The 24,917-nt window shown below is 45.9% G+C and overlaps 1 protein-coding gene across 4 annotated transcripts in view; it reads right to left on the bottom strand.

The window, feature by feature from the left end:
- Positions 1–24,917, bottom strand: part of CLPX (caseinolytic mitochondrial matrix peptidase chaperone subunit X) — a 68,727-nt gene that overhangs the window by 19,992 nt on the left and 23,818 nt on the right. For all 4 annotated transcript variants that reach the window (XR_011320819.1, XR_011320820.1, XM_069766339.1 and 1 more), the window contains exons 2-5: positions 14,569–14,726; positions 14,370–14,484; positions 14,126–14,280; positions 4,408–4,567 (exon numbers count right to left, since the gene is read on the bottom strand). Coding sequence is in view for 2 of the 4 variants with exons in the window: in XM_069766339.1 (XP_069622440.1) it covers positions 4,408–4,567; positions 14,126–14,280; positions 14,370–14,484; positions 14,569–14,726 (588 nt within the window). In the remaining 2 variants the exon portion in view is untranslated. The remainder of the gene's footprint in view (positions 1–4,407; positions 4,568–14,125; positions 14,281–14,369; positions 14,485–14,568; positions 14,727–24,917) is intronic.

Raw genomic sequence — 24,917 nt, 5'->3', positions numbered from 1 at the left:
GAATAAGGCAGGACTTCTTCCGGTTGACCAGCCACCCGAAACGGGCTAAGGTGTCGAGAACAATGGACAGGCTTTCGTGGGCCTGACCAAAGGACGGAGCCTTGATGAGGATGTCGTCGAGGTATGGAAATGGGACCAAGCCTCTGACTCTTAAGATGGCCATCAGCGCCGCCATGATCTTCGTGAACACCCTTGGCGCGGTTGCGAGACCGAACGGCAGGGCGACGAACTGAAAATGATCTCGTTGCACTGCGAAGCGCAGGAAACGGTGATGTCCGGGAAAAGCGTTTGATGCAGCGAAGCGACGAAAAGGCCGAAAAGAGCGAAACTGCCGTCTAGGAGGAGGGAGACGAGGCTTAGCCTGGGGGAGAAGAGAACTTGTACCCCCGGTGGCGTCCTTAATGATTTGGTCCAGCTGGGAACCAAAGAGACGAGAGCCCTGGAAGGGCAGACTAGTGAGGGACTTTTTGGAGGACAAGTCCGCCTGCCAGGCCTTGAGCTAAACGGTCCGGCGGATAGCAACGGCATTGCTGGAAGCCTGAGCCGCACAAGACGCGATATCCAGGGAGGCGGAAACCAGGTATTCACCAGTGTGGGAAATCTGGTTGGCAAGTTCCGCTAATTGCGCGGGAGGTGCCCCGTCCAGGATACCTCGCCGTAGATCCTTGGCCCATTTTGAGATGGATTTTGAAGCCCAAGTGGAAGCAAAAGCTGGACATAGCGCTGCTGAAGCCGCTTCAAAAGCAGATTTCGCGAAGGATTCTATAACTGTCGTTAGAATCCTTCAGAGATGCTCCGCCGGACAGTGGAAGCACCGTGTTGGTGGACAGCCTGGAAACAGGGGGATCCACCGAGGGGGAGACCGTCCAATTGGCGGTAAGTTCTGGTGAAAAAGGATATAACACCCCCAGGCGTTTTCCCCTCTGAAAACGTCTGGTCGGATTCTCTCTCTCTGGCCAAGATTTCCTCGAATTCAGGATGAGGAGCGAAAAATTTTGAGGGTGGTTTGGCCCGTCTAAACGAAACCCCCTGATCTGCGGGTTCCGTAGAGGGATCCTTGATGCCACAGGTTTGGTTTATAGCCCGAATGAGGTTCTGGACCGTCTCACTCATGGTGGCGATTTGGTTAGGATCCAGCGCCGAAATATCCTCTGAGGGCGCATCACATAATGCCTCGCCTGACTCAGGGGAGGAGGATCGGTGGGACACCAACCGCGGGGGAGGGCCATGCGGCGAGATGGAACGCGAAGAGGAGTCAGACCGACGTTCCTGTCTGGACCTTTTGTAGCTTAGCAAGGAGGGCTCGGGCGGCGGTTCCTGCGACCCGCTGGCCACGGCAGGGGTCTGCAGGGGTAACCGATCCAGCGCGGACACCAGGGTTTGAGATACCCGTGTTAAATCGGCCACCGATTGTGACAGACGCGGCCCAGCCTGGGATGGGGGGGGATCACTCTCGGGCGGAACAGGCGGGGGATCCTGGGCGGTGGGAACAATCGGGTTGCTGCAGGACTGACACAGCGGGGAGGACTGACCTGAGGGAAGTTTGCTGTTACAGGACGAACATGCAAAGTACGTGACTAAGGCAGAAGATGAAGAAGTAGGGGGGCGAGAGCGGCCCCCTTTAGAAGACATTTTGAGAGATCCCTGAAGATGCCAGTGGGTTAGGGGACAGTGGGGCAGAGAAGGGTGTCAGTCTGCAGTGCAGCTACTCACGGACCCGGTCCTGGAAGATGTCCCACTTGTCCTTGGCGGAGAACTTCCCTGAGGTGCTGTATTCTGCGATGCTGAGCCCACAGAAGATGCGAGCGAAGGAGCGTGGCGCGCTGCGTGAGGCACTGCGCGGGCTGCTGCTGCTGTGTGAAGCGGTGCACACCGGCCGAGAGTCCCACGAGGAAGGGGGTGGAGCCAGACGCAGAGGCGCCGGTGGGCATGGCGCAGTATGTCGGGCGGGAAAAAGCCCGCCTGCAGGAGCGGAAATGGAGAAGCCGAAAACCGGAAGTAGGCCCCGGCCGAAGCCGGGGCCTAAATTAGGGACCGGTGGCCGAGAAAAGGAGCCGCGGCGCCGAAATAGCGCGCCGGGACAATGCGGCGTGAGGAAGGCCAGAGCGATGCGCCGCAGGGGGAAGTGGCGCGACCGCCTGCAGGGCTGCGTCGCTGAAGGGAGCCGCAGATAACCACCTCCTGCAGCGCCAGAACAATGCGCCGCAGCGAGAAGCGGCGCGACAGCCTGCAGGGCTGCCGCGCTGAGGATGTGCCCAGTGTAAAAACCGCAGCGCCGGTCTGTTGTGGAAGAAAGTGCTGGCCACAGGGGATAAGAGCGCGGTGGCCTAAAAGGGGCCCCGCGCTGAGACAGAAGGCCCTTGCAGAAAAAGGGAAGAAGAAATACCGGCCGCGCCACTGGAAGATACAGGCGATGACCGGGTAAGGCCTCTTTCACACTTCAGTTATTTGGCATCAGTCACTACCGACATAGTGACGGATTGACGGATCCGTCACAATTGTTGTAAAAACGGTTCTAACGGATCCGTTTTTTTGACGGATCCGTTACTTGGGGGTTGTCTGGGAAAAGTATCTTCTTTTTGGAGCATGCGCAATTGAAAAAACGGATTGGGGCGACGGATCCGCCGAAAAAACGGTTGCGGCGGATCCGTCACCCATAGGCGCCCATTCTATGGAACGGCGGACACGACGGATCCGTCGCGATCCGCCATTTCGGCGTTGACAAAAAACGTTTCAATGTCCGTCTATTTTCAGAAAACGTCCGCCAAATTTCGACGGATCCGTCGCATGGCGGATGGAACGGACGACCATCCGTCACAATCCGTCACTAATGCAAGTCTATGGGAAAATAACGGATCCGTCAAAAAAAATTGACGGATCCGTTATTTGAGGAAAATGGCGGTTTTAGACTGACGCCAAATAACTGAAGTGTGAAAGAGGCCTAAGAGAGTCGACAAGGAGCCCCTAACAAGAAATCCCCCTATCAAAGATCTGGGATGGGAAGGGAGAGTATACTCACCTAAAAACATCCCACGCTGGTACTAACCTTGAAAAGGGTTGAGACGTCCAGGGGCTGATGGACGTCCTCGTCTCCTCAACCGACAGGCTCTGGTGGGCGAGTGGGTGGGGGACGGAGCCAGGACCGGACTTCTGAGAACGCTTGTGTGCTAGGATCTTGGTCCTGGTGAGGGATCTACGAGGATACGGGGTGGCAGTACACGCCGTACTCATAGTCCACCTTGTGGGACTACAGGTGTGACTGCTCACCCTGTATCCCTCCGGGAAACCTAAGGGTCTAATGAAAGTCCCGTATCCACCTCCTACTGACACTAAAGGTACCTTCACACATAACGATATTGTTAACGATATCGTTGCTATTTGTGACGTAGCAACGATATCGTTAATGAAATCGTTATGTGTGACAGCGACCAACGATCAGGCCCCTGCTGGGAGATCGTTGGTCGCTGAATAAAGTCCAGAACTTTATTTCGTCGCTGGATCTCCCGCTGACATCGCTGGATCGGCGTGTGTGACACCGATCCAGCGATGTCTTCACTGGTAACCAGGGTAAACATCGGGTAACTAAGCGCAGGGCCGCACTTAGTAACCCAATGTTTACCCTGGTTACCATGCTAAAAGTAAAAAAAAAAACCAAACACTAGATACTTACCTACCGCTGTCTGTCCTCCAGCGCTGTGCTCTGCTCTCCTCCTGTACTGGCAGTGTGAGCCGGAAAGCAGAGCGGTGACGTCACCGCTCTGCTTTCCGGCTCACAGCCAGTACAGGAGGAGAGCAGAGAAGCAGAGCGCAGCGCTGGAGGACAGACAGCGGTAGGTATCTAGTGTTTGTTTTTTTTTACTTTTAGCATTGTAACCAGGGTAAACATCGGGTTACTAAGCGCGGCCCTGCGCTTAGTTACCCGATGTTTACCCTGGTTACCGGCATCGTTGGTCGCTGGAGAGCGGTCTGTGTGACAGCTCTCCAGCGACCAAACAGCGACGCTGCAGCGATCCGGATCGTTGTCGGTATCGCTGCAGCGTCGCTTAATGTGAAGGGGCCTTAAGCTAAACTGAAGAGTATAATGCCAGTCGGTGGGGTGGACACTGCAGAGGAGGAGCTAACTTTTTTATTTGCATAGTGTCAGCCTCCTAGTGGCAGCAGCATACACCCATGGTTCCTGTGTCCCCCAATGAGAGGCGATAAAGAAAGTGTTTTTATGCCAGTATTCCAGAATAAGATAAAATAGCCCCCTCATCCCTTTGAGACTTCAATTGTAGTGAAGACGTGACCATAAATCACATACAGGTCAGGTACATGAGATGGATGCAGCCGCCACAGATACCACCGTAGGCATCAGGAAAGTTAACCAGCATGACTCCATGCACATACTAACAGGCCCGAGCTCACCTCGCGGGGTCAGAGACGCCTGTTTCTCCACTTCTGCTTGCTGCCTTATGTTAACTGGGATGTTATTGTATATCCGCTTGTAATGATTGTACACAGCTACGGCGAGAACCTTCTTTGCAAACGACTGGCCCACCACATATTTGTCGAGGTAGTTATAGATCTGCAATAAAATGACAATTACTCAAAAGCGAATATGGCTGCTGAGGTCATACAATGGGGGTGTTATCAGTGGAATGATAAAGTGGAGAAGTAAAAAAAAAAAAAAAATACCTCTATAAACCTAGCATCTTTTTTCCAATACAAATGTTTTTGTTTAGTTTTCTGTTTTTTTTTTTTTAGTTTATTGACCGTATATACTCGTGTATAAGCCGAGATTTTCAGCCAATTTTTTTTTTTTAGGCTGCTGCCATTTCCCATGGTGGCTTACAATTCTCCCATTCCCCGAGACCCACAAACAGATCTGGTGGTTGAGTCAGCATACTCCTGTCCCCACAATGCACTTTCCAGGTCATCCCCCCAGTTCCATCGCTCTCATTCCCTTCTTTTGAACTCCACACCATCAGGCTCTTCCGTCCTCTCTCCCTCAGGGTATGTGCACACGTCAGGATTTCTTGCAGAAATTTCCTGAAGAAAACCGGAAATTTTCTGCAAGAAATCTGCATTTTTTTCGCTTTTTTTTTTTTTTTTTAGCATTTTGCAAGCGTAATTAGCTTGCAAAATGCTAACTGACTGACAGGTTGGTCACACTTGTCAAACATAGTGTTTGACAAGTGTGACCAACTTTTTACTATAGATGCAGCCTATGCCGCATCTATAGTGAAAGATAGAATGTTTAAAAATAATTTAAAAAAATTAAAAAAAATGGTTATACTCGCCCTGCAGACAGCCGATCTCCTCAGCGGCGTCCATTCCTATAGATGGTGTGTGTGTGCAGGACCTTCGATGACGTCGCGGTCACGTGAGCAGTCACGCGACCAATCACAGGACCGCGACGTCATCGCAGGTCCTTCACACAGACCATCTATAGGAACAGAAGCGGCAGCATGCAGCGCAGAGAGGCGGGAAGACACCGGGGCCATCAGAGGGTAAGTATATAACTATTTTTTATTTTCTTTTTTTTACGAATTATATGGTGCCCAGTCCGTGTAGGAGAGTCTCCTCTCCTCCACCCTGGGTACCAACCGCACATAATCTGCTTACTTCCCGCATGGTGTGCACAGCCCCATGCGGAAAGTAAGCAGATCAATGCACTCCTAGGTGTGCGGAATCCCTGCAATTCCGCATTTTTAATGAACATGTTGCTTTTTTTTTCCCGCAATGCGATTTTTTCGCGGAAAAAAAAGCAACATTTGCACTAGAAATGCGGAATACACTGTAATAGGAGGCATAAAAAAGCTTTTTTTTTTTTTGCGTTTTTATAGCGAAAAAACGCAAAAAAACCCGCAAGAAATACTGAACGTGTGCACATGGCCTCAAAGTAGCGGTCATATACCGGCCCCCAGGGTCACCCACCCACTTCCTGGAACATTTCTCTGCCTGGCTGCCGCACTTCATGTCCTCAGAACTACCAACCCTTATCCTGGGAGACTTCAACATCCCCATAAACAGCTCCACTTCCACATCTGCATCCCAGCTTCTATCACTAACCACTTCTCTAGGCCTCTCACAGCTCTCAACCTCTGAAACACACAAAGACGGTAACACCCTGGACCTGGTTTTCGCCCGCCTCTGCTCAATCTCCTACGTAGATAACTCACAGCTTTCCCTCTCTGACCACAACATTCTCTCTTTCACACTCACAAATCCTCGCTCACCCCAGCACCCTCCTACCTACCATTCAGTCAGAAATCTACATGCCATTAACCCTCATACACTTTCAGACTCCCTACACTCATCGTCCCCAATCTCTTCTTTTTCCTGTCCTGATCTGGCTGTACATCACTTCAATAACAATCTTAGAAGCACCCTTGACCAAGTAGCTCCCCTCACTCTCAGAACCTCCAAACACAGAGTGAAACAGCCCTGGCTCACATCGCAAACCCGATTTCTCCAGCGATGCTCTAGGTGTGCTGAACGCTTATGGAGGAAAACACGCACACCAGACTTCATACACTTCAAATTTATGTTAAGGACCTATAACTCTGCCATTCACCTCGCCAAACAGACCTACTTCACCACCCTGATGATCTCACTATCCAATAACCCCAAGAAACTTTTTGACACCTTTCACTCCCTCCTCAGGCCAAAAGCACAAGCCCCTATCACAGACATTTGTGCTGATGACCTTGCCTCCCACTTTATAGAGAAAATAGACAATATCCGTCAGGAAATCCGCTCCCAATCACAAAGTTCAGTGACTCCCATCCCGCCCTGCATTTCCCCTGGCTCACTCTCCACATTCGATCCCATCACAGAAGAAGTCGTCTCCAGGCTCCTCTCCTCTTCTCGTCCGACTACATGCACCACCGACCCAGTCTCTCTCTCCAGTCGTCACAACTCACCTAACTACAATCTTTAATCTCTCCCTCTCCTCTGGCATTTTCCCCTCCTCCTTCAAACACTATCCTTACTCCATTACTAAAGAAACCCTCCCTCGACCCATCCTGCACAAACAACTACAGACCAGTCTCCAATCTCCCCGTCATCTCTAAACTCTTGGAGCGACTGATATACTCCCGCCTTACCCATTACCTCTCCACTCACTCCCTCCTAGACCCTTCACAGTCGGTTTCCGCCCCCTACACTCGACAGAAACTGCACTCAAAGTGACCAATGACCTTCTGACAGCAAAACGTAACAGTGACCACTCTCTGCTCATTCTTCTCGACCTTTCTGCAGCTTTCGACTACTCTCTTGGCTCTAGTCACTTGGCATTAAGGACACTGCTCTCTCCTGGTTCTCCTCCTATCTTTCTGACCGCTCCTTCAGTGTTCCGTTCTCTGGCTCCACTTCATCTCCTCTCCCTCTCACTGTCGGGGTACCTCAGGGCTCAGTTCTTGGCCCCCTTCTCTTCTCTCTCTCTACACGGCCCCAATTTGACAGACCACCAGCAGATTTGGCTTTCAGTACCATCTTTATGCCGATGACACAATTATACACATCCTCCCCTGACCTTACCCCCGCTGTACTACAGAACGCCACTGACTGTCTGTCTGCAGTCTCCAACATCCTGTCTGCTCTCTATCTGAAACTCAACCTCCCAAAACTGAACTTCTGCTCCCGCCATCTACTATCCTCCCTAAATCTGACATTTCCCTCTCCGTGGGTGGCACCATAATAACACCCCGGCAGCAGGCGCACTGTCTGGGTGTTATGTTTGACTCCAATCTCTCCTTCACCTCCCATATACAATCTCTTGCCCGCTCGTGCCGCTTACACCTAAAGAACATCTCTAGAATCCGCCCTTTTCTCACCATGGAAACAAAAACCCTCACTGTCACCCTGATCCTTTCCCGCCTGGACTACTGTAATGCCCTACTAATTGGCCTCCCCCTAACTCGACTTTCCCCTCTCCAGTCTATCCTTAATGCAACAGCCAGGGTCGTCCATCTGGCTAGTCATTACTCAGATGCATCCGCTCTTCGCCAGTCGTTACACTGGCTGCCCATTCATTACAGGATACAATTCAAAGTACTTGTTCTCACCCACAAAGCTCTCCACAGTGCGGCACCCCCATACATCTCCTCCCTGATTTCGGTCTATCGGCCTAGCCGACCGCTGCGCTCTGCAAATAACTTTCGACTAACCTCTGCACTAATCCGTACCTCCCACTCCCGACTCCAAGACTTCTCCCACGCTGCGCCAATCCTCTGGAATGCTCTACCCCAAGATATTAGGACCATCCACAATTTGCATAGTTTTAGGCGCTCGCTCAAAACACATTTGTTCAGAGCGGCCTATCACATTCAGTAATCAAAGTCATGTTATGTTTGTGTGTGTGTAGCCCATTCACTATCCCCATCTATCCCCCACCCCCTGAAGATGGCTGGACCATCATTGTAAATACACCATTGTAAATACACACCTGTACTTTGTATCTCCCCCACCTCATTGTAGATTGTAAGCTCTCATGAGCAGGGTCGTTTTATTTCGCTTTAATTATTGTATTGTTAACGTTGTTACTTATGACTGTTGTATTTGAAACTGTTAAACTGTAAAGCGCTGCGGAATATGTTGGCGCTATATAAAGATTATTATTATTTAGGCTAAAAGTGCCCCTCTCAGCTTATACTCGATTCATTGTCCCAGGGGGTTGGCGGGGGAGGGGGAGCGGCAGCTGTCACATCGTATTCACCTTTTCACGGCGCAGTCTCTGCTTCTCAAATTGTCTCTGGAGCCTGCAGCTTGTTCCTGTGTTCAGCGGTCACATAGTACTGCTCATTAAAGTAATTAATATGGACGCAACTCCACTCCCATAGGAGTGGTCACGTATTTATTACTTTAAGGAGCAGTACCACGTGACCGCTGAACACCGGAACAAACTTCCGGCACACGCCGGAGACCACCGGAGAAGGGACATGCAGACCATGCTAGGAGAGGCGAGTATGACGGGGGAGGGTAAGCCATGAAATATTTACCTGTCCCCGTTCCACCGCCGCGCTGTGTCTTCCCCGTTCACTGACTGACGTTCAGGTCAGAGGGCGCAATGACGTGGTTAGTGTGCACCCTCTGCCTGAACAGTCACTGCAGAGACCCGGAAGACACAGTGGCGTGCGGCGGTGGAACGGGGACAGGTGAATGCAACGCCGCTGGGTTTATACCTTGTTTCTTCGGCGTTACTTTTGGCATGTCTCTGCTTTAACCCTTGCTCATCTCCCCCTAACTTGCAGGGATACTGTAGTCTGTTACCTGTATGGATGCGGCTCAGTTCCCTGTGCTGCTGCGTAGCTGTACATGTGCTGTGATGTCTTTGATCTGCTGCATGACCACTCGCATGTGCAGTCCCTGGCTGCTGCTGTGGAAGCTTGCAAGGTCCTCTGCAGCTGGTGCACAACTTTCCACGTGTGTTCAGGCTAGCAGTCACTGCCAGGTGCCCTAAGCCATAGTGTCTGTGCTGTCATGGTTTCTGTTTGTGCTTGGGGTGCGCACGGCCTCACCTACCCTGCTTTTATTAGGGTTTGTGTGCACCTGTGTTGCTTCCTCAGCCTGTTGCTGAGGGGCAGCTCCTATATAAAACTCCCTCTTTCCTGTTGGGCATTGCCAGAGTATTGCATTGTGTTTCTGTGTCTTGCCTTGTGAGTTAGGTACTCAGCTCCCGTTCTGTCTGCAGCATGTTCTGGGAGAGCGGATACTTGTCTTCCGCTTGTTCTGGGCACAGAGTACCCAGATCCGCTTATCCTGGAGGCTGCATATCCAGTACCTGATACTGTTTGAACTGTATCCATTGTTATGTGAAGTCCTTTTGTGTCTGACACCCCGTACCCAGTGACTGAACGTCCTGGGCGCATCTTTAAAAGATGGAGTCTGGTGTTTATGCCGAGCCCTTACTATGCTGTGCTCAGCCTGCTATGCGGTGCTAACCCCGTCTTGGGTCCAGCCGATGACCTGGGCTGCCATGCCAGTGTCCCAGATGTCTATTCGTATTCCTGATGCCCAGTCTGTGCCCTGATGCCCAGTCTGTGCCCCGATGTTCCACCAGTTCCCCGGGGTCCAACCCGTGATGACCCTTGCCATCATCAGAAGTCCATCTGAGGTCGGTGTGTAATGTTCTCCTGCTGAGCCTGTGCTGCGCCTGAGGCCTGAGAGAGGCCATCCTAGCATGCCCGTGCCAGATAACCCTGGACTTCATCAACCCGTGATGTCCTCCTGCCTTCGTTTGTTATCCGGAGACGTGGGCGTGTACCCTACTCTGATGTGTGGAATCGGGATCCTGACTTCATTATGTTTTGCTATGTACTGTGTTTTCATTTAAGTGAATTTTGTTTCTTCATACCTGAAGTTGTGCGGTGTAATCTAGTTCTGCATATTGCCATCTTGTTCACATGCTCAGCTGCCACAGACCCTGCTAGCTGCGCTTCCCTAGTCTGGGTGGGTTCAGGTTACTTTATGTGGTCCAGTGGGTCCACATCGTGTTCCCATTTGGGACGCTCGCCCATGTCGTCAAGGTTTGGCGACGTGGGGGCATCGGCTCGGCGCGTTTACGGTCGCAGCCGTAACAGTGAATATCGCAAGTGCCGGTGTCCTGAGCCAGCGGGGACTCCGGCACCTGACCCCCAAAGATAGCTGGTATCCCCTCCTGCTCAGGACACTGGCACTCGGTGCCCAGCAATGAGAGGCGAGTATGTATTTATTTTGTTTTTTAAATAATCGCAGCAGCATACGGGGCATATTACTATATGGAGCATCTTATGGGGCCATCATTAACCTTTTATGCAGCATTATATGGGACATATTTTAACATGGAGCATCTTATGGGGCCCATCATGAACTTTATGGAGCATTATATGGGGCTCCTGATTCAATATGGATATTCAAAAAACACTTAACCAACTGATGTCTTTTCGCAGTTTTTTGTGGCAAAATTAGGGGTCTCGGCTTATACTCGGGTAGGCTTATACTTGTTTTTTTTTTTTTATTTCTTTAAAATACTCACCTCCAAATTCCCTACTTGTTTCATCAATATAACCAGTGCAGCAGATTACTGCCATGGGTGGCCTCAGCAGTCACTGGGTCGGGATATCATTGCTATAGCAAAAATGACAGACTGGCGAGGCACCTGGCAGCAGAGAAACAGGAGTAGGGGATAGGGGGGCAGATTTTTGCATATATACTTATTTCTACAGTATCTGAGAATTTTGTGAATTTCTTTTTACTTTCCAGACAACCCCTTTAATTGTTCAGTAAAATCTGGGCTCAGTAAACAGAACCCCTCCCCCCTTTAATCATCCATTAAGATCTAATCAAAGCTTTGCTTTTCTTTACTAAGATCTGTCAAGACACTCCCATACCCGTCACATATCACTAAGCGAAGGATAATAAATGCAAATATCCTGAACAATTGAGACTATTTTGCATAGGAATATTTGTCCCCCCTATTGCATACAATGCCATACAGGACATAGTTCTTAATCAATGGCTGATTGTCTACAGGTATATATGATTGCTATCAGTCTTACAATCAGCTGACAAGTCAATTATTAAAGGGAATCTGTCACCTAATTTTGGCCCTATAAACCGCCATCAGGGCTTATCTACGGCATTCCGTAATGCTGTAGATAAACCCGCCCTCCCCCTTCCCCGATGTAACCTGAAAGAGAAGAAAAACAAGTTAGATTATACTCACCTGGGAGAGACGGTCCGGGTCCTCCCATCTTCATACGATGACATCCTCTTCTTTGCTTCCTGTCGCAGCTCCGTTGCAGGCATACTTTATCATCCTGTTGAGGGCAGAGCAAAGTACTGCAGTGCGCAGGCATCGGGAAAAGTCAGAGAGGCCCAGCGCCTGCTCACTGCAGTACTTTACGCTGCCCTCAACAGGGAAGATAAAGTATGCCTGCGCAGGAGCTGCAACAGGAAACAAAGAAGAAGACAACATCGTATGAAGATGTCCGGGCCCGGCGCCTCCCCTCGACATCTACAGCATTCTGTAATGGGTAAGCCCCTGATGGTGGTGGCTGCAGTTTATAGGGCCAAAATTAGGTAACAGATTCCATTTAAAAGGGGTTTTCCAGTTTAATCACCTATAATGAAAAGTTATGCAACTTTCTACCAAATCGTTCTCCTTGAAAGGAATTGAAACACCTAGGTCAATTTGATTTACTGTATTTTCCGGCATCTAAGATGACTTTTTAGCCCCTAAAAATCTTCTCAAAAGTCGGGGGTCGTCTTGTACACCGGGTACGGAGCTCTGAGGTCACAGCATATGGTGCAGGGATCGGTTCCAGATGATTCCCAGGCCCTGTGATCCATATTCACGTGTAAAAAAAGAAAAAAAACAAACAAAAAAAAAAGCGATATACTTACCTTCCGACGGCCCCAGAGTTCTCCTGTCTCTCAGCGGTGCACACGGCAGCTTCCGTTCCCAGGGATGCACTGCGCAAAGGACCTGAGATGATGTCGCGGTCACACGACCGTGTCGTCACACGGGTCCTTCGCACAATGCATCCCTGGGAACAGAAGCCGCCGTGTGCACCGCCGAGAGACAGGAGAACTCTGGGGGCCGTCGGAAGGCAAGTATATCAAAATTTTTATTTTTACATGAATATGGATCCCAGGGCCTGAAGGAGAGTCAGTTCTCCTCCAGACCCAGGGAACCATCCGGGAACGCTCCCTGCACCATATGCGGCGACCTCAGAGCTCCGCACACGCAGTATAAGACGACACCAGACATATAAGATGACCCCCGACTTATACAGCGAGTATATCCCAAACTCTATATTTTAAATGGAAAAGTTGGGGGTTGTCTTATACGCCGAAAAATACAGGTACTTCCTCACAGCCGAGCTGGGGGAATCACAGCCCACATTGCCCTGCTGCAAGGACCAATAATTTTTTTCTCACAAAGGGCTCATGAGTGCACATTACTAGGGTATGTTCATACATGGCAGAACTGCAATTATTTGCAATTCTTCCCTTCATCTGAATAGGCCTTGCAGAAATCCATGCACACGCTACAGAGACAATTGTACTCATATGTAAGAAATAGGTTTGAAAAGCACAAAATCCTCTCCGGTTCAACACTGGGTCTCTGCCACTGAGGACGGTGTCTGCAGCCAATCACCGGGTCCATTGGCTATAACCATCTAGACGGCAGGAGCCGCTGAGCCCAGTTAGAGACTACAGCAACACTACCACTACAGCCGAGTAATGTAGAACAGGGCAGAAACGCAGCGCTGGGCCTGTGACGGAGAAATAAACCACAGTTTTTTTTTTGCACAACGAACTGTACATATCAGGAAAAGTTTTCTGAAAGGATATAACCCCTTTAAAAAGGTTAAAACCACACACCGGTCAAGATTTCCAACGAGGATCTTGACCTAAAACCACATGTATATGCAGTATGTTGTGCACAATGCTGAGGATTCCCCACACACTTCATATAATTCATCCACAGTTATATACCAACTAGATGGTGGCCCGATTCTAACGCATCTAACTGCATAGGCAGCATGAATAGTAAAAAGGTGGTCACACAGGGTTAATAGCGGCGGTAACCGAGTGCGTTACACCATGGTCAACGCTGCCATTAACCCTGTGTGAGCGCTGACCGGAGGGGAGTATGCGGATGCCGGGCACTGACTGCGGGGAGGAAGGAGCGGCCATTTTCTTCTGGACTGTGCCCGTCGCTGATTGGTCGCGGCAGCCATGACAGGCAGCTGCCGAGACCAATCAGCGAATGAATAACCGTGACAGACAGACGGAAGTGACCCTTAGACAATTATATAGTAGATGTCTCCTATGAGAGGTATTCGGTCTATACAGGTTTTACAAGCTAAAAAACTCATGCCCACACGTGTAGCCAATATGCGGCATATAGACTTCACCAGGTATCCACATATACATCCAGATTCATACGTGTGCATGATCGCACACCTGCAGCTTTTCATAGATATATTTTTTTGCAATAAAACTGTAAACACCCTTTAAATTCAGCTCATTTTTGCCCCCTTCATAAATAGCCAGTTGTACACATCAGCACCCGTGTCTCAAACCAATCCCAAAGACCGCATTACAGCTGGGAATATGGACTATTTGACCCTCAGGGAGTTATTCAGGGCACCTTTTTGGGTGGTGGAGGAGGTTTCTGTTGAAATGCTAGTTTCACAGCTTCAGCAGCAGTCTCGGGCTCTCGGTTTATCGATTTCTTTGAATCTGCCTCTGACAGAACGACAAAGAAGTGGTGACATTTCTCACACTTGACAAATCGGGTAGAGGCTGCAGAGAGAATAGGCACAAGGATTTAGTGAAAGTTGTCAAAGACGAGGTCACATTGTGTCAAAGCGTAAAGCTATACGAGAACTTACAGACAAACGTCTCTACATGGGTGCACAGGTCCCCACACTTCGGGCAGCGCAGCTGATTGCCACCTTTCCCTGAACTGCCAGAAGACTTCTTACCACCTCCTTCATTTACGGTTTTCTGCTCATAGAAAAAGTGCATCAAGTGAGTGACTAAAATGAAGCGCCAGCATCACAGGACAATGGGTTTCCAAACTAATTGTACCTTTCCATCGCCTGATCCATCCTTGCTGGCACTATCTTTAGAGGCAAAATACACAGTAGTCTCTGAAAAGGCTCGAAATGCTATCTTCCTCCTAACAGGGGCATCAAGAGTTCCAGGTCTTCTAAAAACAGACAGATGTCCACGACTGCAAGCAACTCCTATAAAAAGAAAGGCAGAAATCTGTCAACTTACTGTTACAAGCAACGGTTTATACCGCAACATTACATGAAGGGCATTATGAAAGGACACCAGAGAGATCAAGCAGAATCCCTCCGCTGCCACCACGTGAGGAACCCGCACCTCGCCATTACATCAGGGAGATCACATGATGTGGTCTCCTCACTTGCACCAACGTGACATTCCACACCCCCTAGGGACACGCAAGGTCAGCTTGGCACAGACACCTCCAGGGAGTGAGAGGATGTGGCACCACACTCGCTCACAAAGCCGACAGGCTCAGTTCACCAACATCATTGAAATAGAGCACTCCCAGCCTGGTATGGCTGCCAACAGTTTCTTGTTAGATATAATCCCATTAATGGACTGGGCTTATATCGGGCCAGAAACCAGCCCCGGTATCATGGAAAGTTAATCCGAAAAGCGGGCCTGTGGATTCGTGGCTCGAGATAAAAGAGCAGCCCATGGTTAGGTTTATATATTTAATGGCCTTAAGAGCACACTAGACAATACATTATATACACACAAAGGTTTCACATATACAATGGCCAGATTCGCAAATACAATAGTGGTAGGACTAAAGAAATAAGCAGTATATACAGGCGCTTCTCACAAAATTAGAATATCATCAAAACGTTAATTTCAGTTCTTCAAAACAATAAGTGAAACTCATTATATAGAGTCATACCAAACATCTATTTCAAGTGTTTATTTCTGCTAATGTCTATGATTTGGGGGTTTTCATTGGCTGTAACCCATAGTCATTATCACAGTAAATTAGAATAATTAACAAAAAAACACTTGCAAAGGCTTCTTAAGCATTTAAAAAGGTCCCTTAGTCTGTCCAGTAGGCTTCACAATCATCGAGAAGACTGCTGAATTGACAGATGTCTAGAAGGCAGTCATTGACACTCCACAAGGAGGGGAAGCCACAAAAGGTCATTGCTAAAGAAGCTGGCTGTTCACAGAGTGCTGTATCCAAGCATATTAATGGAAAGTTGAGTGGAAAGAAGAAGTGTGGTAGAAAAAGGTGCACAAGCAACCGGGATAACCGCAGTCTTGAAAGGATTAAGAAAAGGCCATTCAAAAATTTGGAGAAGATTCACAAGGAGTGGACTGCTACTGGAGTCATTGCTTCAAGAGCCACCACACACAGACGTATCCAGGACATGGGCTACACAAGTGTTACATTCCTTGTGTCAAGCCACTCATTACCAATAAACAGCGCCCGAAGAGTCTTACCTGGGCCAAGAAGAAAAAGAACTGGACTGTTGCTCAGTGGTCCAAGGTGTTTTCAGATGAAAGTAAATTTTGCATTTCATTTGGAAATCAAGGTCCCAGAGTCTGGAGAAGAGTGGAGAGGCCACAATCCAAGCTGCTTGAGGTCTAGTGTGAAGTTTCCACAATCAGTGATGGTTTGGGGAGCCATGTCATCAGCTGGTGTAGGTCCACTGTGTTTCATCAAGACCAAAGTCAGTGCAGCCGATTACCAGGAAATTTTTTGAGCACTTAATGTTTCCCTCTGTTGACAAGCTTATTGGAGATGGAAATTTCATTCTCCAGCAGGACTTGGCACCTGTCCACACTGCCAAAGTACCAATACCTGGTTTTAAAACAACAGTATCACTGGCCTTGATTGGCCAGCAAACTCACCTGACCTTAACCCCATAGAGAATCTATGGGGCATTGTCAAGAGGAAAATGAGACACCAGACCCACAATGCAGACGAGCTGAAGGCTACCATCAAAGCAACCTGGGCTTCCATAACACCTCAGCAGTACCACAGGCTGATCACCTCCATGCCACGGCGCACTGATGCAGTAATTGATGCAAAACGAGCCCGACCAAGTAATGAGTGCATTTGAACATACATTTCAGTAGGCCAACATTTCAAGCTGGTGTTCTAAAGTATTCTAATTTACTGAGAAAATGACTTTTGGGTTTTCATTGGCTGTAAGTCAATCATCAACATTAACAAATAAATACTTGAAATACACCACTGTTTGTAGTGACTATATATGAGTTTCACCTTTTGTATTGAAAAACTGAAATGAATTAAGTTTTTGATGATATCCTAATTTAGCAAGAAGCACCTGTATGCCAATTACCAGGTGATGTCAGATCAAGAGTGCCCTGGGCCGCAAGGGGGCATGAACTGCCAATTGGCTCCTAGGTTTCTCACTTTATGGATGTCCTAGGGAGCGGTTCTGGCACCATTGGATCCAACCTGGGCCCGCACTATGCGTGGGGACCAAAAAAGCCTTAGCTACCTGCTTCTACTAGGTGTTCTATGTATCTCTATACCCCTGGGTGCAAGAACGGGTCGAGTCAGGCAGGTGTTCACCATGTTCTGGGGATCTCAGGAATATACGCAATGAATGCTTAGTATTTGGATGCCTTTCTTGAAAAGTATAATGTTACAGGTTATATTAGATTTCTTGATAGGGCGTTGATCCAGGGAACTAGTCTGATTGCCGTATGTGGAGACGGGAAGGATTTTTTTTCCCCAATGTGGAGCTTACTCTTTGCCACATAGTTTTTTTTTTTTGCCATCCTCTGGATCAACATGTTAGGACATGTTAGGTTAGGCTATGGGTTGAACTAGATAGACTAAAAGTCTTCCTTCAACCTTAATAACTATGTTACTATGTTACCATGTATAGCATCCCCATAACCCCTTATGGAATCATGTTTCTAGAATGATCTTCAACAGGACTCTATATTGCAAGCTAGCCTTTGTCCTGCTCGGAGCTGCTCAAGGTGCGAGATTTGTCACTCACATCCACGGATCCCCGTTGCTGCTAGCTGAACACTGAAGGGGAGTTTTATAATCCCATGCCACATAGGATAAAAATAATTGCCATGAAATTATATCTCCAATATTCTTCATAGACATACAACACAAAAAAGTCAATTAAAAAAAAGGAAGCTTACAAAGACCAGTTACACCACTTTACGACAAATCCTAGGCATTTTGCTAATTTTTCAGCCCATGTTCTCCAGTCCTTCACAGAAGTCCCAGGTTTCCACCGAGAAATCATCCAATTAATTGGTAGCAATATACTCTATCAAGGACAGAAAGAAAATGGCAGACAAAGAAAGTGACATGATCGTCCCATGTTGCCATCTATGTCATCATTTTTGTCACAGGGAAGAACAATTAAATAATCAAACACGGGCAAGATCGTTCACATGATGTTAACCGAATGCCTGACGGATCCCAATGATTTTTGCAGTTGGTTTCCATAAATAATAAAATGTGACAGACGCTTAGACAAAAGAGGTTATTTAAAAAAAAAATCCACAAAACAAACCACACTAATGAAAATAGTCTGAACAAAATGATGGGATTCTTAACTGAATATTTTCCAGCACAACCTTTTGAGGCAATCACTACACACAAACAAAATTTATGCAACTCTCAATGAGACTCCTGCACCTGTCTACAGGAATTTTGACCCCCTTATCGTGAGCAGACTGCTCTTTGTGTCTCGGATGTGAAGGCAACTTCACCAGACTGCAGGTTTCAGCTCCTTCAACAGACATTTGATGAGATTTAGAACAAAGCTCAAAGAAGCCACGTCAGAACAGTCCGATGCTTGTCACTTAGCCATTGTTGGATGTTTTTTGCTGTGAATTTTGGGCCTTTATCCTGTTGGAGAAACCATGAGATAAGGCTCAGACCAAGCTTTCTGACACTGGGCAGCACGTTTTGCTCTAAAATGCATCGATAGCCTTAAGACTGCATTGTACCATGCACAGATTCAAGACCCCCCTGGGCCAGATGCAGCAAAGCAGCCCCAAAACATGAACAAGCCTCCTCCATGTGTCACAGTAGGGACAATGTTTTCTTTGAATATGTCATTTTTGAGTCTGAATATAAAGCTGATGTGACTTGCCAAAAAGCTAGTTTTGTCTAATATGTTCATTCTCCCAGAAGCTTTGTCACTTTGCATTTTGGCAAATTTCAGTCTGTTATGTTAAGGATTTGCTTTCAACAGTGGTTTCCTCCATCGTTTTCCCTGAAGTCCACCAAGACAACAATGGATGGTGTGTCTGATACGGAGGTACCCTGACTTTGGAGGAGTTCTCCTCTAATCTCTTTGGAAGTTGTTCTTGGAGCTTTTGTTGCCATTTGTATTATCTGTCTCTTCAATTTTCCTCTTGTGGACAGGTAATGGGAGGTTGGCTACAGTCACGTAGACCTTCCGAATAATATGTGCAACTATACACGGTCCATGTTCAGTGTGGTCAACACCATGATAACAAACATGCAAAGTAATAGAGAAACAGCATGCTATACAAAACAGGATCACCAGAAAAAAAAATTAAATACGGTACATTTTTTATTAATGCAAGCTACAAAAGGTAATTAAAAAATACAATTAAAAAGTCAAAAAAGGATTACACACATTGGCCCAAAATAGGGTGACAAGCCCTGTCAAACAGCGCATCAATGTTATTATGACCTCAATATCATATAGATTGGATCCAGGCTTGAAAATAACATTAATTACAGAATCAGATGAATGGGAGGATCAGCTGCTTGGACTTATCCGGAGGAGGAATGCAGAGTGCAGCCAGCGTGTGTATAGACTCATGGGCAGATGGCAAAAACAGAAATCAGGAGTTTTCAACGGGGTGGAAATGAAACGTGCTCTGCATTACTCCTCCGGTAAGTCCAAACAGCTGATGCTCACATGTATATAAAATGCATGCTACACACCCTTACTCACGCACTCCTGAGGAAGCCACGCTTGGATGGCGGAACGCGTTGGGCGTTATGCCCAGTCATTTGCTTTGACTTTTACCAAGATCCAGGCCACCTTGCATCTTTATTGACTAACACCACTGACATAGCCCCATGTACACAGGTACTAGCCCCCTTCTTTCATTGGAGGTTTCTCTCAGCGCTACCACCACTTTATTTAAATCGGACGTTGTGCCCTGTCATTTGCTGGCATATCCTGCATTCTAGCATGCATACAGTGTATGTGTTAGCCAAGTGACGATCACTTCAGCTATCACTTGGGATGCACTGTTGCATATCTTCTCCATATGTGACTAGTGCATGTTATTGATGTGCTGAAGCTCATGCTTATCAACTACCTGGTGGTGCCAATACCAGGATTAATGCCTTTTTAGGTTTTTTTTCAGCGCATGGTGACTTTTAGGCTTTGTGCACACATTCCGGATTTTTCGCTATAAAAAAAAAAAAAGCAATAAAACCGCGAAATAAAAAACGCATCAATTAAGCATCCTATCTGCACCGTCGCAGCTACAGCCACAAAATTTTGCACAGTCACACGTCTGGACCCCGAGAGCATCATAGGCTATGTTGTGATGCGAAATTTTAACCCCGCGCTTTCCAATTCACCAAACAATTTTGCCTCTATCTACATAATGGGAAAAAATGAAAGGAAAAGTGTAGGAGGCAAATTGACAGCTGCCAGATGTGAACAAGGGGGACTTAAAGAATGAGAGCGATGGCGCCAAAGAGTATATACCGTACAGTTGCCAAGGTGGGGCCCTGACATGGGATACTCACCACACACGGGGATATGAACACACACACAAAATGCGCCACACACTACCACGTGCTTGAACACATATTACCCTCAGCACACATTTCACCACAAATACACCAACCTCGCCACATAAAAGTCGAAACACAAAAGTCGCCACTCAAAACTCGCCACGCGCAGAACTCACCACCTGCAAAAACTAGGCTCTTGCAAAACTCGCCACAAGTGCAAAACTCACCTCATGGAAAACTCGCCACACGCAAAACTTGTACACACGGAAAAATTGCCACATGCACAAAAGTTGCAACACATGCAAAAGTTGCCTCACACAAAACTTGCACATACTCAAAAGGCACCACACAAAACTCGCCACGCGCAAAACTTGCTGCACACAACTTGCTACACTAACCTGTCACATGCAACTCGACACACAAAAAGTTGCTACACGCATGTTGCCACACAAAACTCATCTCACAAAAGTTGCTACATGCATGTCGCCACATGCAACTCAACACACACAACTTGACAAACGAAACTCGCACTAAAACACACACAAGTCTGGTATTATCCTTCAAAAATAAAAATCTGATTAATAAGCAAACAAACTACAACAAATGTACCATATAGGAAATACGGCAGCTGTCAGTCACATGACCTGTCTATTATGTGTATGTGTGAGCTAATATATACTGCGAGGGGGAGGGCTTCCCGTTGGCTGGGGGTTTATCAGGCTGCCAATTTAGCTTACTAATACTGAGGTAAAAATACTGAGCAAATAACGTGTGAACGAGGTCTAATACAGGAGATCACACAGGTATATACAGGGGAGATGACACACAGATATATACTATATACAGGAGAGATGACACAGGTATATACTATATAGAGGAGGAGATGACATACAGGTACATACTATATACAGGAGGAGATGACATACAGGTATATACTATATACAGGAGCAGATGACCTACACGTATATACAGGAGCAGATGACCTACAGGTATATACTATATACAGGAGGAGATGACATACAGGTATATGCTATATATAGAAGATAACAGGTATATACTATATACAGGAGGAGATTACATACAGGTATATACTATATATAGAAGGAGATGACATTCAGGTATATACTATATACAGGGGAGAGGACATACAGGTATATACTATATACAGGAGATGACATACAGATGTATACTATATATAAGGGAGATGACAAACATGTATATACTGAGGTGATGAGGTGAAAATGAGAGGTGTGAGGTGAAAATGAAAAGGTGTGAGTGCAAAATGAGAGGAGTGAGGAAAAATAGTGGAGTGATTAGAAAATGACAGATGTGAGGTTGAAATGACAAGTGTTAGGGGGGAATGAGAGGAGTGAGGGAGAAAATGAAAGATGTGATTGGGAAAATAAGAGAAGTGAGGTGCTATAACTAACCACAGATATTTACTATGCCCAGGCAACGTCGGGCTCTTCAGCTAGTGTGTTTGTGCGGATATATATATATATATATATATATATATATATATATATATTTTTTTTTTTATTTCAAACCTGGATCCAATCTATAGGATACTGAGATCATAACATTGATACGTGGTTTGACAGTGCGTGTCACCCTATTTTGGGTGATTGTGTGTAATCATTTTTTTACTTTTGTTTTTTAATTACCTTTTGTAGCTTGCATTAAGAATTTATTTAAATATTTTTTCTGAGGATCCCGTTTTGTATAACATGCTCTTTCTCTATTACTTTGCACACATTGTCCTCTTCATGCTAAGGAGATCCTGAATTTATTTACAGTGGTGCCCTCTGATCCCTTTCACACATACCATGATACCAAAAAGAACAAGGACTACTTTTTTCCCCATCTAAATAGGCAGAAAGACTGATTACAAGTTTGTAAACCTTAGAGGTGCCAAATACAGGACACCTTAGTTTAACCCCTTAATGACCGCCGATACATCTTTTAACTGACCTGAGATATGAGAATAGCCTCCCCATACAGGTGACAATCCAGCAGCTGTCGGCTGTACACTATAGCTGACAACTTGCTGTATCAGCCACGATCAGTACTGTCACTGTCCATATCTGTTTAACCCCTTAGATGCTGCTGTCAATAATGACTATCATATAAAGGTTTAAAAAGAGTGTGGCTTCTCCCTCTTTATCCCCATCAGCACCCTGAGATCATGATTGCGTCCTGATGTTTGTCATGGCAACTCTGTGCCAAAATAGCGGCCTTTGAGTCTGCCGGCTACACTCACCTGTTAAAAAGTCAGCGACATTTAGGTGGTAAAAATCAACTTTTTCATTCCTGTTATGCCACATTGTATTAATTCCCGAAAAGCACCTGAGGGGTTAATAAACTACCTGACCGCAGTTTTCAATATGTCAGGAAGTGTTGTTTTTAAAATGGTATCAGTTTGTTTTTGTTTTTTTTTGGGTGGGGAGGGGGTTTTAGTCCCTAAAAACATTTTGTAAAATTTCCTTGAAAAAAAAAAAATAAAATAAAAAAAAAAAATGAGAAATTACTGCTACATTTGTAAACCTCCTACAATACAATGCTAACAAAATAAAAATAACATTTTTCAAATGCTGCTGATGAAAAGCAGACATGTGGGAAATAATATGTATTAATGTTTTTGTATGGTATGACTATCTGAATTAAAGGGATAATCATTCAAAGTTTGAAAATTGCAATTTGTTTTTATATGCCAAATTTCAGATTTTTTTTATAAACACAAAATATATCAAATATATCAACCCAAGTTTACCATTATAAAGTACGTGTCACCAAAAAAAAAAAAAATATCCGAATCACTGGAATTTGTCAAAGCGTTCCAAAGTTATGATAAAGTGACACTTGTCAGATTTTTAAAATTTGGCTCTGTCACTAAGGGGTTAAAGGGGTATTCCCATCGCCAAGATACTATCCTGATATGTAGGTGGTGTTAAAATACCTCCAATCAGAAATGTAGTATCGTTTTCCTAATTCGTCATATTTCTTTTCTCATGTGCAAGCATTGCATGACCTTAGGTATCCATGGTTACGATTACCAACAGCTAGCTAATATCACTACTGACACATGCCCAAAAATGATGCACAAAAGACGACACTGTCAGCACCATTATAGTCTATGGCCTTGTTGGCACATATGTCCAAATGCCGTTTTGTGGGGAGTCTGGACGTAAGCCACGAAGGGAACAACAAACGCTCCCAGTTGGGCTAATGAACCTCTTACAGTGAGAAAGAGTCTCATGGTGCAGAGACAAGTTCACCGCAGTGAAATTCTCCCGGTGAACTGACATCGGCACTCACTGTGCTAGCAGTGATCTCACCGCAGTTCATTAGCCGAACTGGGAACGCAGCCTCAGTGAGTGGTTGTAACCTTGATGAGATCACCACTGCTTGCGGCAGCTCATTCTTCAGTGGTTCTCAGTCTGGACGGTCGCATCTTGGCACCGTCCAGGTTGAAAACCAGTGATCTCCACAGGGATCACGGCATGTGACAGAACAACAGAGAGGTGAGAGATAGTTTTTTTTTTTTAATTTCATTACAGGAGACAAGGGCTTCAATGGAATGGGCGTTAGGAGAGTATAAGGCCGGCGTCACACTAGAGAGTTTTACGAACGTATGAACGTAGGCGCAAAAACAACGCATTGAGCACGGACCAATGTTTCTCTATGGGGCAGCTCCTATCTGCCGTATATTGCTTGACCGTATTTTACGAGCTGAGAAAATCGCAGCATGCTGCGTTTGTCAGCGTACTGTGCAAAAAATCCGGCAATGGGTCATTCCATATCAAGTGACCCAATTATGAATATTTTTTTTTACCCAACGTCTTTAGATTTTTATTTATTGTTTTTATGAAGGACAATTTTAGTTAATTACAAATTAAAAGTTTTGAATTTTTTTCTTCAGTTAATTTTTTTTTTATAGATTTCTAAAGTTTTGAAAAAGCGTGGATTTTGGCCTGGTATGGCTTTACATTTTTTATCATATCTCGGGATAGAATTAAGATAAAGAGGTGGAAGAGGCATCATTTTTCTCAGAACGGTACCGGCTTTCATTTGATATGTCACAAGACTATGTTTCTTTATATTTTGTTTTGGAGAAATCAAATTCAAAATTTTGATGCACAGTTGTGAAAAAAGCGTAGGTTTTAAAATTGTGAAAACATGCATGTGTGTTACATGTATTCTTGATTATACTTGTACAGGGATTCAACTTGGGACCTATCAAATTTGTATTTTTTTTTAAGCCTTGAATCATCTGATTTTATGTTTGTGTGAGTTTCTTCCTTTTTTCTTTTCAAATTACGGTACAACTTATGGATTTCAATATTTATATGCAACAATAAAGAAACACAAAAAACAAATACTGAAGTGCCAGAATAAATACATCTTAATCATCATAACACAACTTGCTCAGCATTTTCAACCTGAATGCATTGAACAAACCAAAAGAAAAAAAAAAAAAAAAAGGTGATCACATCAAGTGTGATTTTCTAAATACAGTCTCATCCTAATTTTATGTTAAAAACCAGATTAAAAGAACCAATATTTTTACCACCTATTTATACATGTTTAGTGATATAATAGAAAAAAATTGTTACATGTCATTTATGAAGTGTTTAAG

The sequence above is a fragment of the Ranitomeya imitator genome, chromosome 4 (assembly GCF_032444005.1).
Source record: "Ranitomeya imitator isolate aRanImi1 chromosome 4, aRanImi1.pri, whole genome shotgun sequence".
Taxonomy (NCBI): domain Eukaryota; kingdom Metazoa; phylum Chordata; class Amphibia; order Anura; family Dendrobatidae; genus Ranitomeya; species Ranitomeya imitator.
Note: the sequence above shows the minus strand (reverse complement) of the source record. Positions and strands in the feature narration are given on the sequence as shown.